Genomic DNA, 15,034 nt, shown 5'->3' with positions numbered 1-15,034 from the left:
AGTGATCAAACTTGAAGCATTCGATTAAACATAAGATCGCCAATCGTCTGCATCAAGTTCCACATACCTAGTAAGCATAATATTGAATACGTACTCTTGCTGGACGTGACTACGTCTTTTTTGACGCTCGGAATGAATACAAAAACGCATGAACTTCTGTCAAGGATGATGAGCAAGAAATTAATATTTTACAGGAAGCCAAGTAATTGAACAAAAACAATGAAATTTTATGCTGTGTTGGAAAAAATATCGTTTACAAGTTACTACTTAAAATTTATATCGTTTACAAGTAACTGCCTATAATTTATAAGAACTCGAAATTAAGGTATTATCTGAAAACCTAGCTATCGTTTGCTCAAGATAATACCATATTTCAAAAAATACTTGTAGGTTATCTTAACATTAACTGGAATTCAGCCTCCGATTCAATTAGGGTAGTTTCCAAACTATATGGCTAGATTTAGTATAAATTTGCATGTGTAATACGCACTCTGAAGACACTATTGCAATCTATCATATCTATCTATTTGGGCTGTTTCTAATGCTCTTGAATTAATCCTAAAATTAAATGGGTTTCTGAGGAGAACATCTTAACATCGGAACCAAATGTCAACAATTCCCATGTCTTATCCGCAAGTCTCTTCAGGATTAGATTTGCGGTAAACATTGTCCACATTCAGTCTTCTCACTGTGCTGTTCACAAAGAAATGTGTAAAGTCCTTTGATTCATAGCGACGCTACTGAAGAGAACCAGGCCAAAACAAATTAACCACGTATATAAAACTAAACTTAAAGTATTGCTTAGGCCTTGTACTGCAACAATACAGAGTTTTAATTCTCTTAGCAAGAAAGGGCAACGCTAGCGTGATGTAGAGATGCGATAGCTAATGCGTTCCACTTTAGAGCAGGAAACGATCTAAGAAACTGGATGAGATGATAACCTGGCCGTTTTGGTCTTTTTATACACGAAAGGGGCCAATTTTGTAAAGGTCTGATAATTTGAAATTAAATATACATGTTTGCTGTAGACCATGCATGGAGCAATGAATCTGAAAAGTATTCATAGCAAGGATTTTGTGCAAAATTTCATCAATGCAGGCATCAGAGTAAACAAGAATAAAGTCAAGCAGATTAAATGGAGATTTATTATTCATAAATAGATCTGACGCAAACCTATACGAGGTCATGATTTGTAGGCCTTTACATTCACCAATCGAATTACCGCTTTCATACTGCTGAAAGTGGGAAACGGCATTTGGAACATATCTGTGCTGATTCTCTCAAGCACGATATACATAATACGGTAATAAGATAGGTTACCAGAACATGACCTCTAAGTGGTCGATATCAGATCTTCATGTAGGACGGCGCAGATCTGATTTTAGTCAGTTGCCCTTCCCTTTTATGGGAAATTAACAAAATATATGACTACCGAAACCTTCAGTACGCGCAAACACGGAAGTAGATCATGACGTGTCGGATATGAGGATTATTGCCTCTAGGTTAATACATATATTGCCTTTAGATTGGTGGTCACGTACACTTTTCAGAACGAAGACGAGAACGTTTCTTCTAATTTTATCAATAAAATAATATGTTATTACGTCGACGATAATGCCAGCTGTTGTCTGCATGTCAGGTATGTTCGACGCCTAGAATGTGGTGTATGGCTATTTTATTGACACCTTTGCATTTCATTATCCCTTACTGGAAGATGACTCGAATTTGCCTGCCTCCGTCATTATGTCATTGTGATTACACTAACCTCCGATTTGTCTAATATGTTGTATTGTGCTCTTTCCAGTCTTTATACATAAAATTCAGACGTTTGCTTTCAGAACCAATGGAGATTTTAATCTCACTATCTCGGAAGTAGGCCTTAAACGTGGAATTATGGACGGAAATAGGCCTTAAACGTGGAATTATGGACGGAAATAGGCCTTAAACGTGGAATTATGGACGGAAATAGGCCTTAAACGTGGAATTATGGACGGAAGTAGGCCTTAAACGTGGAATTATGGACGGAAGTAGGCCTTAAACGTGGAATTATGGACGGAACGATAGCGGTAGAGCAACCTTTACTACGAACTGCCGGCTTAAGATGGCATACCAACTTTATGTAAATGTTTTGTTAAATTCAAGTAGCTCAGATCTCGTCACTGGAAATGAAACATTAATTTGGATTGCCATTATTGCATTCGTTGGAATATTGATTATGTAGGCAAATAATAGAAATAATAGAAAAGGACGTATACTAAATATATAATTAATCGAGAATAAAAACTGGAACAAATCATGCAAAAAAGGCTTCATTGCAACTCTTTTAGTGGCACCATTCAGCATATTGTTGGAGAAGTGTTGTATGTTTCTTATCCTCATTAATGTTATTTCTGTACAAGTAGTTTAAATAATGTGTTGCTTTTCATTTAATTTCTCCAAACCTTTTCTGATACAAACACCGAATTACGTGTACCAAATATTATGATTGCGGGATATCTGAAACCAATGTCTGAAAGAAGGAATTAGTTAACAGCATGCACTCGGCGAATTATTTTCATCAGCTTTTCTGATGTCTTCATTGGTTATTTTTATTTCGTGCTTTTTATCACAACTTTCCTTAAAACGTTAAATACATTTATGCTTTAGAAGTCCAGCCTTGTTTCCACAGCGATGCCAGAATCTATGCAATCATACACTAGCATTGAAAACATGAGAGAAACGGCGTTCCCATATGTAAGGATTTAGATGAAGCGAAAAGGCAAAGGTCACGGATATGATTTGTAAAAGTGATGTTACTTATTACTTAGTATATTGTACATTCAGAATACCATAATATCCTTCAAGTTCACAAACTTATTATGTGGTATTTACAGTTTTTGAGGATTTGTTTCTGTTTGTTTCCAACAAATTTATCTTAAATGTATGCATTGTTCTCAACGACATTTGTTAGGTGAAGACAAATGAAACCTGTTCAACTGGCAGAAGTTACAAACCTGCGCCTTATGATTATGACAAATCCCATGTTGGTAAAGTTTATTCTGAATGTTAAATGTGGTATAATAGAGGGAGAAGAAAAATATAGCGTTCGACAACATTTGTAAAAATGGGAATTTTCTCGCTTTGAAGTTTGATGAGATTTAATATTTTATTTTCGGCGCTGTTTCTGTGCATAGCTTGTCAAATCCTTGCATACACATAAAATACAGTAGCAGTTTTGTGCCAGTTTGAATTTTACCACAACCGTCATCGTGTATTTTGTGCAACTCAATTGCAAATTTCACGTCCATTTTTACCAGAGGCATATACATGCAATTGTGCTGACAATGACAGATGACATAAAACCCATAGAAACAACCCAAAGTGAGCGCTGTACACAATATAACACTATTTCTTCATAAAGGAGTCGAAGATCCGTGGATAGTTAAAACATTCTAATAGAACAGGGATGCGTTAAAAATAACTAGCACTGTTTTCAATCTGAGCTGTAGTTTGTGTAAGGTTGTAAACTGTAAAATTAAAGACGCAACAATACTTCAAATATAAGTAACTTTATAAAAAAATTAGAATTATAAAAAATATACAAATGTGAACCATTACATTTACCAATAGAAATATACTAATGTCTTCATCTCGGAGATAATTGGCCACTAGTAGAGGATGCGTACCATTCGAACAATGAAAATGATACTATCCACGACAAAATGATCAATGTTATTCTACTGTAGATCAATCAAATGTTCATATTTATTTATATGTATCAAAATTTGTGATTTACCAACTGCTAATGTCAATAGTTCATGTAATTGCAGTAATAAATATGTCTCCAAAACCTAGCTGAGAGCGCCCTTGCACTAAACGTAAACCTCTGACCTAGTTTTGGATGCTTCATACTTTTGCTCAGGTCAATGACGTTAATAAAATTCTGCATAAGATTCCAGACTCCGTATTTTCGAAATAGTAGTTTGAGAACATAAATCAATATATCAAGCTCTCCAAATCAGATATGAAGCTTGATCTAGAGTCGTTTAAAATTGTTTAATGTCTTTATTGATGAAATGTATTATAACGTCTGTGCTCATAATGATTTCGAAATCTGAAGTATTTGGGATTCTCACAACTAACTGTGGGTATGTTTCGATTAAACTAAATGTTTGAACCTGACAGAAATACACCTGTAGCTTGTACACTAATATTTATTGCTTCACGGCAGAGATTTTTCTGTAACTTCCTACTTACTTATGGGAGCCTAGAAGGAGGGCCATCTGCCCTGATATTCTAGTTTTATCATTTGCAGTTACTACAATAACTTATGTACTTTATTTACTGAAATCCGGTCTATCCTATGTCCAAACTCGGTCTCCACATGGGATCTGTTAGTAATTCTAAAAAGAATGGATCGGTTTTTAATGATATCATGGCCAAACAGCGGTTATTAATAAAGTATCGCATCACAGACATTTCATTTCTTTTATAACCATTATAATCATATACGTTAAAATAATTGCCCAATCAAACGTTTTGGGGTTTGGGAAACGGTTATACCAAAGCCTAGTCGGACACAAAGTTCAAATATCTACTTCCTATTCTCTATCAAATTTTCAGCAGACTCTTAAATATATTTATGTCGTTGAATGTAAAAAGCTCTAAATATAGAGATGTTGTTAAGTTAACTTATGGCGGAGAACCTCTGGTTTTTGTAAGCGTTCATTGCTGGATACTCAAGACGTATTTATGTCATATCACTGTCACTGAAGTGTCACTTGAGTTGAAAATGAAATGCAGAGATACAATGTTGTTATTGTTGTTATAGGGTTTAACGCCATTTTTCAGCACAACAGAGGCTATGCATGGCGGCCAGCATAAATGGTGGAGGAAGAACTAGGGAAAGAACCACCGACCCACGAGAAGTCACTGGCAGGCTTTCTCACGTACCACATTGTAAAGTTCAACGGTATTATTTATCCACGGTATACTAATTAGTTTATGGCTAATTTACATTATGCACTGCAATTAAACAAATATTCAAGAAATGTAATTGTAATTAGTAAAACGTCTACAAAAAATCATGATCTAGAAAACAATTACAACAGAATACAAACAATATAAGGTTAACGTACTGTTATCAAAACGATATATCACAGATACCATTAACAAATGCTATGCGGTCATAAAATCAGGATTGCTCATGAAACATTTAAAGAAGGATAGTTTCTAAAAGCTGAAACATCAGGTGCTTGTTTAATATCAGCCGGAAACTATGCCATATATTTTCTTAAATACATTACCTAAACCTTTGGCAGATATAAAATATTGTTTACACTCTACATGTACTCATGGTGCTAATATTCCTTACAAACTTCAAAACACAAAAATATCCTAGTGCAAATGGATTAAGACATTTAAAGTAAGAATAAATTTCCTCAAAATAATATAATCATTAATTGGTATTGATGTACGACCGTTATAAAGAGATGATGTATCCGTTAAAATATTTTTGACATTTAAAATTACCATGGCTGCTCTTTCTGTAAGCTGTATAATCTCTCTGCATAAGAGGAATTTTGGTTTTCTTCCTACAAAATACAACAGAAGATAAAATTTGGAAAAGCAGCTGCATTTTACACGTTCTAATTAACTGATCCGACTTAAAACTACTTATTCCTTCTAAAATTCATATTTTCTTAGATACTTTTGTAAAGAGTGTTTCAAAGTCACTGAACCATACTAAAGTATTATCAATCTGTCATATTGAAAAGTTCGTGAGTTTTGTATCATCTACTTGCAAGCATAATTTTAAATATTGTGTTGCTGTTTGCGCTGAGCAAAACAGTATTTACGGAGTTTTCTTTAAATTTAAACGAAGTGTCTTTTCATACGTTCATTTCGTAGCAAATTGTAAATCTTCAGTGAGTTAGGTCTAAGCAATACCGATATATTTATCGCTAACATATTGTGATTTATAAGCAGTGTCAAATAAGATATGCAACTCACTGCATCAACCTGGTTATAATCAGATCTCCATAGTCCTACATGGAGATCCGATAGTCTCCAATATGTTAATATTTTGGTGGCATTGGTAGTTACCGGTCCACTTACGTTTCGTAAAGTATCAGATACAGTCTTCCATTTTATTTAAGGGAGAGTCAACGTTTGTAACGATATGTTCCGAATGATGCGAGCGACTTTCTGAAAATTGAAAGCTGTGATTTGATAGGTGAACCACAAGGCCAACATAACATCATTTCTTATCGGTGTACGTCTGATCTCCAAGTAGCAGTGAGGAAATCTGATTTTCATGAGATTGTTCTTTGCACTTGTGAAACGCTAGGGGACAGTTTCTGAGTAACCCACAGGATATCTGGTCAGGTAGCCTAATTTTGGATTGATTATATTTAAGAAGATATGATAGAGAGTCTTGAAGAACACAGCGAGAGTGTGAAAGCAGAAAATATATTTGTTACAGTTTCAAGCCAAATGTCGTATATTGTTTCACGCAATTGTAAAACTGTCCAGGATTATTGCGTTATTCAACGTAACAGTTCATGTAATATTATTATTAATAATATAAATAATAATAATAATAATAATAATAATAATAATAATAATAATAATAATAATAAACAAGTAAGAAAGGATACATTTTCGCAGAGCAAACTTTCACTCCTTATCGCCTTATATAAATTGTCTCTCACATAGTCTTGGAATGGCTACTACTTCGACACATACATACCCCCAACCCTACCCCATTCAGTTGTTTAAAGCTTGGTTGATCCCATATGTACGATTGGCACCGTGTAAATTCCATCATTTTCCGTTTTGATTATTCCGTTTTTCATTGGTATGACAGAAGAATCATCTGTAATATCTGTGTCGGTGTTCGTCTCGTCCTCATTCATTTTTCTTAGCTCATCCTGGGACAATTTTTCTACGATCCCAGCACCGATGGCGTCACCAAGAACATTGACAGTTGTGCGGAAACGGTCTCTGAAGGAAACGATGGACAATGTGAAAACAACATTCAAGCTGCAAAGGAATCTGACCATTATAAAGTATATTCTCAAGTTTTTCAATATCTTTTCTTTTCCAATATAAACATTTGCGAGAGTTATAACTATATAATATTTCCTGAAAATATTGGGACATTACTCTGCTTAAAATAAGAACAATCCCACCAAGGGTTGTTGTCTAGCCACATATGTTGCTTCACTTTTAATGTTATTTACACAATATCTAATACTAACAGAAACCATAAATTTGATTATTATATGATTGATTGGTTTATCGATCCGTCGATTGATGGATGGAATGATCAGAGCAAAGCATCAAAGCAATGTAATGTCGTGACGGACGTGAAATATAGTCTGTCAAAATCAGCTCGCTACCACAAACTTATTTCTGCGCTGCACCTACCCGTAGTTATTTTATTGTCTGATGAAAATATTTTAAGAAAACGATTTCCTCATTAAAGGTTTTTAAATGGTTTTCATAGACAAAGGCATGTGCACTGATATCAGAAAACGACATTATTTCATATTAATCGATTATGAATCTGTGAAACCGAAGGTTGCAAGATATGACATTTTCATTTCGTTCAAGGAAACAAAAGTATCAAGAAAATATTAAAAGTTACATGCATATACAATGCATCACCCTTCACAGCACGAATGAGGAAATGGTTGACTCATATAAATATATACAGTCTGCTAACACTGCAGTCAAAGCTGTTACTTTCACTAACTAACTACAGCAAGTATATATCTTGACGATGACGAATTGAACTGATATTACTTAATACATTGCTGGAGTTCGCGTGTTCGATTCCAGACCGAGTCATACCAAAAACGTCTAAAAATAGTAATAGCAGCTGCCTCGCTTGGCGCTCAGCATTAAGAGGTTAGTGTTACGACTGGTGGGCCTGATAGTAGGATAATGTTACGGGGTGTGAAATGATGCTACATACCTGCGGCATGATGTACCACTGCTAGACATCACTATAAATTGCTACATTGCCGACATCGTAACGATATGACTAAACTAGTTAAAGCTGCGTTAAAAATCAAACGCACAAACACACATTGCATATGATATCTTGAAGGAAGTGAAAAGGAAACAAAGAAGGAAATATAAAGCCTTTCCTTTACGTACAGAAGCCAGTCTATAGCAATAATGAGCGTAATGTCTTCAACCGGGAGGTTGACAGCTGTGAGTACTATTGCCATGGTAACAAGGCCTGCTTCCGGAATGCCAGCAGCTCCGATAGCGGCGGCCGTAGCAGTCAAACTAGATTAAAAGGAGATAAAAATAGTACTTTAAAAAAAAGATATTTTCGGATAATATAAAATATGGACAAAAGGAAAGAACGAATGAATTGTAAGAGACAATGTTATAATGTGTTTACCCACACAGATGTTTGGTATTTTTCACAAATTTTCACTTATTTTTTGGCTGGTTAAATTGCGTTCACATATACAGCATACATCGTTATAGTTGGAAATACGGTCACTCTGTGATTAGATAGCTGGACTCGTGATCGAAAAGACACCAGTTCAAATTCTACCATTGTATCAGGCTGGGTGTGCCATTGGGTATGGTATTTTAATCGAATTGGCCCGATACTGTAAAAATCACTTGCTTTGCTGTTCCGTAAAACACCAAACTAAACCAATATAGTGTAATACAATAATGGTTGAGTAGAAAAGAGCAGTGTTTCCTGACAGAGTAAACTCGATGTTTGATATTAAGAGTCAACACCACCATTTATTCTGACTGATTATTATAGTATAGACCCTGGTCTGGCGGCGTATTAATGACAGCAAATCTGCGTCTGTGTTAGTCATAACTGAATGTGCGTTATGGGCAGATAAATACACTTGTCCTAAATCCAATATCATATAAAATGTACACGTGTTCAATATGGCCTTCACATTGCTCATTTTTTGTGTGGTCTTCTGGTGAGTGAACCTACCTGACAGTAATGACTTGTCCAATGTTAAAATTGATGTTATTGACCTGCGCGATAAATATGGCTGCCACTGCTTCGTACAGAGCTGTTCCGTCCATGTTCACTGTGGATCCAACAGGGGCAACCAGTTTAGCCACACGTACGTCCACTTTGTTATTGTATTCCAGACACTCCATGGTGACAGGAAGGGTTGCTGAGCTGAGAAAGAAAAGTATATTAAACTTTATCAATAGCATTCGACACGGTTAATACGCCTATTGTTTTTATCATTTCTGTTGGTCATGGTTGAGTACAGATGTAGTCTCGTAAGAACTTTAAGTTAGGGTACCTCAACAATTTTTAGCAAACTTTCATATGATTAACTAAAAGGGAAATAAGAATAATCGATCTCTGTGGCATTTGGCCACGTATCTGATCACTGATCAATAAACTGGAGGCATAACCAGCTGAACAGAGATTTGAATACAGAATTCATTGCATGTACTTTCATTGATGGTTACCAATAAATGCAGTGCTTAGCTGATATATATATATTTAATACAACTTCCTTTCCTAAATCTCAATGATGTAGGTGGAATATTGGAACAGATGGTACAAAATTTTGAACATAATTACTACTCATGCATTTTGCCCACACGCTTGGTTGGGAGCTCACGTTCTGTGTTTTGAAATGGCGACTTCGTCTATTAAATTTCGTGTATAGACTTCACCAACAACTTAACCATGACTGCCCATTTCAGTTTTGAATGCATGACTCCAGTCGAAACCATTCAGGCGCATTTACTCGTACGAATTAAGGCATAAGAACTGTACATAATTCGCAATATTGAAAATCTAGCAGATTATTAAAAAGTTATCTGATTGATTTCGCTTGTTATGAACAATAACCATTTATTTACAAGACACTTGTTCAAACCATTGTTTGTCAGGCTAAATTGGTTCTTTGACATGGTAAACGTAGTAGTGATCCTATCTGGGACATATGTGAAGACAATGAGACTAGTGATGAATTCAGTTATTTGTTCAGTAATGTCAGTTTGTCCTAGAAAAGAGCAAATAGCTCCTATCTCATGAATACTATCACAGACCTTACATATGAACACTCCATGGGCCAGTTCAGATTTATGAATATTACCACAGGCCAAACTTTGCCAAAATTTAATATCTTCATTCTAATATCAAACACGCAATTACAAAATTTAAAAACTTCTGTAAAAAAATGTTTCACGAAAATGTCATTAGTCAGGCGATTAATATAACGCAATTCATTATATGAATTTCACTTTCTTCAAGTTTTTATTTCCATGTTCACTCATTGTCTCTTGCTCACTATTTTAACTTATTGATAGTCATATACCACAGCAGTTATTTTGGGATGAAATCATAACGTAAACACCTTCAATACACCTAGTGTCGATATGGAACAAAGCGTATCGACAACCCTTGGCCAGAGAAGATGGTTTGACATGAAAGATATGACTACCCAAACTTAACCCTTTGTACTCCTAACTAGGAACGCGAGGCTTATTCTTACCCTACACTTACGTCTTGCAACCAAAGGGGTGGTTGGGGGCTTGGCGTGTGTGTAGAGGCAAAACCTTTGCCCTATACGTACCCTGCGCTTTGTTCGGGACTGATTTGATTATCCCCTGTCCCTCGTTGTATTCCTTTTGGGAGAGGAGGCGAATATTTATCTTAGGGCATCATGAGGATCTTCTCTGGTATGTTCTACCGGATTGTAGCGTTGCCCATATTCGTCCTTTTTTTAAACCCCTAATGAAGAATCAGATGGAGGAACAAAGCATTACTCTATGCCTACCTTGATGCAGTACCCCACGCAGTAAGGAGGGCCTTCAGCATATTGTACATGAAGCGGTATGGATTCTTGCGCACAATAATGAGGTACAGCATGGGAAGGACGATTAAACCGTGAATAACAAGACCCACTAGGACTGTCAGACAGTAGAAGCCGATCTGCATGAATATGGCGGAGATATCTTGCATTTCCACAAGCTTAGAGGCAATCAGGAACATAATGCCAACTGGGGAGAACCTTGTTGAAAAAGGAGTATAATTAGTGCCTGGCTATTCATTCGTTCGTTCGTTCGTTCGTTCGTTCGTTCATTCATTCATTCATTCATTCATTCATCGAAAAGGTGTATATATTGTTTTGTCTTAGACCATTGGTTTCATACATAGTTTTATCCCTGTAACAAATTACCAATTCCTCCTGGCATCTACGAATCTATACAGCTACACTAATATAAATTCATTATTAATAAAACGATAACCATGCTCTAACTTTTCAAACGCAATGTAAAAATATCATTTGTCAAACTTGATATGACAGTTGAGAGGTTAACTTCATCTGTGTTAAAACATTTGCCCCTATGTAATTATATATCGTTCTATCCGTTTATCAATAATACTATTTTGCGCTCATTTGATTATATCAATTTTCCCATTTCTCCCTCCGTCCGAGCATGGATGTATGACTGTGTGTCCACTGTATATGGAGCAAGCAATATTTGATAAGCTCTTTACGCCAATGCTTAAAACTAAAAACAGTTCAATTTATATCATGGGCACATCAATCGAATTTAGCGTTTGTTGTCCCAGCGTTTTATTGGAAGATTATGCTCAGCGATTGTTGCACCAGGTTTTGGAAATTTCAAAATTTCAATCAGCCGAAAGAGCTCTTCCATAAATGAACATTTAAGATTCCTCTACTAATGAAATCCTTCTTAGGAGAGAACACGAGTGTACTCACCAGATGACGAGCCTGATCAGGATCATGGTGGCCGTGTAGAGTGATGTGAAGAAATCCAAAAGAGGTTTACCTTCTTTTCCCATTTTGGCAAGGACAACTCCAAAAAAGATACAGAACACGATTATTCCCAGAACGTTCATTCCATCGGCAGTCTTCACTTTGGGACTCTCGATTTCCACGTAGTCCATCACAGCACCTGAAAGTACAGTGATGTTGTGCTATAAATAAACGTCGTAAAGATGCAAACATTGATTTAAAGATTTTATTGCAAAGAAGAGGTCACTATTTCCTCGACATTGGTAGATTGTTGCGGTGAGACCCTGTGTGTAGGCTGCACAGGGGGTGGGGACAGATTTTGAAATTGTATTCAGCTGCCAACTTGTTTAAGATGCCATTTTGTCTTTGCGCAAGGTGGCTGCTTAACACAAGTTAAACGGTGCTGGGTTGCATTAAATATGAAGGAATATGCTGCCTTTTATGTAGCGTTTTAGATTATCTCAGCTCTAGAAAAGTAGAAACTTTGTATTATTACCATTTTAGTTATCCACAATATACTACTTCAAATTCTAAATGGAACTAATGAAAACTAATTTTCATAATACTCTTAGATACATGGAACAGTGAAAGATTTTCAGATGCTAAATGGACGATTTGAATGATGTTAAGACACATAGCTTGTTAAAACTGGGAATAGCAACATATTATGACTTAAAAGAGAGTTATTTAATGAAGGTGTCAAACCATGATGATAAGTTTATAAATAGCATTATTTTAGGATGTTTAACACCTAACATGAAATCTCCCTCTCTCTCACGCACACACACACACAAACACACACACACACACACTACTATTACTGCATTTGATATTTGATTTAAATAAAGAAAAGGTATACATCCTAGCATATCTCACAGTCTTCATGTACATATTTGTTCAAGTGGAAAATGTTTTATTAGGTAGATCAACCCAAGAAATAGAGATATAGGATGTCATATTTTACATTTTAAAATGATTGCTTGTGTTATGCCCTGTATATATTGTTAACAAAGTGGCTTAGTTTGTACATTGCCTATATGTCTGTCTATGTTTGCTTTTTTGTTCAATTTTTAAGATATCAAATGTACAACAAATTGTATATCTCTCTGTGTCAGGATTTAACCACAGTAAAGGTAGATCCATTGAAGTAAAGGTAGATCCATTGAAGTAAAAGTAGACCCAGTGATGTAAAGGTAGATCCATTGAAGTAAAGGTAGAGCCATTGAAGTAAAGGTAGATCCATTGAAGTAAAGGTAGATCCATTTAAGTAAAGGTAAATCCATTGAAGTAAAGGTAGAGCCATTGAAGTAAAGGTAAATCCATTGAAGTAAAGGTAGATCCATTTAAGTAAAGGTAGATCCATTTAAGTAAAGGTAGATCCATTGAAGTAAAGGTAAATCCATTGAAGTAAAGGTAGATCCATTGATGTAAAGGCAGATCCATTGAAGTAAAGGTAGATCCATTGAAGTAAAGGTAAATCCATTGAAGTAAAGGTAAATCCATTGAAGTAAAGATAGATCCATTTAAGTAAAGGTAAATCGATTGAAGTAAAGGTAGATACATTGAGGTAACGGTAGATCCATTGAAGTAAAGGCAGATCCGTTGAAGTAAAGGCATACTAATTGAAGTAAAGGAGGACCCATTGAAATAAAGGTAGATCCATTGATGTAATTGGTCGACCCACTGAAGTAATGGTTAATCCATTGAAGTAAAGGTAGACCAATTGAAGAGAAACCATTGTATAATGGATACAAATTATTATAATGGGCTGTGGATGGAATAGATAGGTGACATATAATCCACCTTACTCATGCTGGTAATTTTGTCAAAAGGTTGAAAAGTCACATAACTGGATTATTACATTTTAAACAGAGACAGATACGTCTTTATATTATAGTTCCAATCCTTTCAGTGGTTCACCTTTTAACCTTCTTTCTCATTTCACATTTTTCTGCGTTGAAGCATATTTGCTATATTCACACGATGACCTTGGCAAAAAGGTTCCGTCAATTTGGCTTACAATGTAATTTTGCTGTTTGTATGAACATATAACGCTGTACACATTGCAACATGCATGATATTTCTTAACAAAAGATTTATTTAAGAAGAACCAGTCCGATTTAATATCCAAAATCAGTTAGAACCATCCCTTTAACTACAACTTTAAAAAGCACAGTGTTGTACAAGGAAATTCGAGAATTGCGTATGCGGGAAAAATTTCTTTTAATGTTTCGATTCCAAAGGTGTGGTGCAAGATACCATTTAACTTTTCAGGGTTTCATGTTGTCTCAGTTCATCTAAATAGTATGCAAACGCATTTACTTTCTTTTGGTTTCTCTTTTAGAGGCTAGCTCTTTTAATTCTCTGTCGCTACGTTTCGTACGTATTTTATTTGATGTTCTGTGATAAATTCTCTCCTTCAGATTGTCTCTGTGAAGTTTAGGAACAATAAATATGAAGGATATTTAACTTTATCTGGCCATTTTTACATTTGAAATTACCGTTCCCGATCAATGGGCTAATAAAATGAGGTAGTCTGTACCCTCTAATGAGGTAGTCTGTATCCTCTGTCTTGTTTTTTCATATTTGAACAGGATGTACATTCATATTTAGTATTTCGTTTTTTCTGTCTCCTCCACACCCTCTTCATTTTGCTATAAATGTTGCATTCAACTTACATTTTAAATTCATATAATTATTTGCAATAGTTACAGTAGACAAAGATGTTTTAGAAAGGAGAATAGGAAACAAGGATGTCACATGACTATTCTGTTAGTGATGAATAGAGACAGGAATGTAATAGGTGTCAAGCAGCAAAGGAAGTCGAGACCCTGCTATGCGGTATATGTTCAGAGGAAGATATACCAGACTAGCCAGAAGCCATAATAGGTATTTGTTTCATACAAGAGTGGTCCGATAAGTGTATGATTAATTTATCGGAACTAATAAACAAGTAAGGTAAAGGATATAACTAATCAGGGTCATTTAAAACATGTTTTTAAATCTAATTATATCAAATTGGTTAGATATAAATTGTCATAATAGGTGATAAACCTTCAATGTTGCACAATGAGCGAGACCAGGGGACATTCTCCCACCAAAAACTGACAGTGTCTGCGTGTGTAGATCATATATTTCTGGAATTTAGGTTCGCTTCTAAGCTGCAAAACTCATAAAGTCTTAGGTGTCAAACTACTAAATTCATCATCTTGTACCATTCATACTATTGCAGAAAATTACTAGACCTCTAAGTGAAGATCGTACTG

At 35.4% G+C, this 15,034-nt stretch overlaps 1 protein-coding gene across 1 annotated transcript in view; it reads right to left on the bottom strand.

Annotated features, from left to right (window-relative positions):
* Window positions 1–3,532: 3,532 nt before the first annotated feature.
* The window catches only part of LOC149807556 (excitatory amino acid transporter 3-like), a 49,235-nt gene continuing 37,733 nt past the window's right edge, over window positions 3,533–15,034 (bottom strand). Inside the window, exons 5-9 of the mRNA XM_089967717.1 lie at window positions 11,733–11,928; window positions 10,782–11,015; window positions 8,966–9,160; window positions 8,146–8,280; window positions 3,533–6,984 (exon numbers count right to left, since the gene is read on the bottom strand). Of these exons, the coding sequence (XP_089823843.1) occupies window positions 6,756–6,984; window positions 8,146–8,280; window positions 8,966–9,160; window positions 10,782–11,015; window positions 11,733–11,928 (989 nt within the window). The 3' untranslated portion in view covers window positions 3,533–6,755. The remainder of the gene's footprint in view (window positions 6,985–8,145; window positions 8,281–8,965; window positions 9,161–10,781; window positions 11,016–11,732; window positions 11,929–15,034) is intronic.

Source organism: Sinohyriopsis cumingii, chromosome 1 (genome assembly GCF_028554795.1).
Source record: "Sinohyriopsis cumingii isolate HCF-2022 chromosome 1, ASM2855479v2, whole genome shotgun sequence".
NCBI classification, from domain to species: Eukaryota; Metazoa; Mollusca; class Bivalvia; order Unionida; family Unionidae; genus Sinohyriopsis; species Sinohyriopsis cumingii.
The sequence above is the reverse complement of the archived record's forward strand: the minus strand, read 5'-3'. Positions and strand labels throughout refer to the sequence as shown.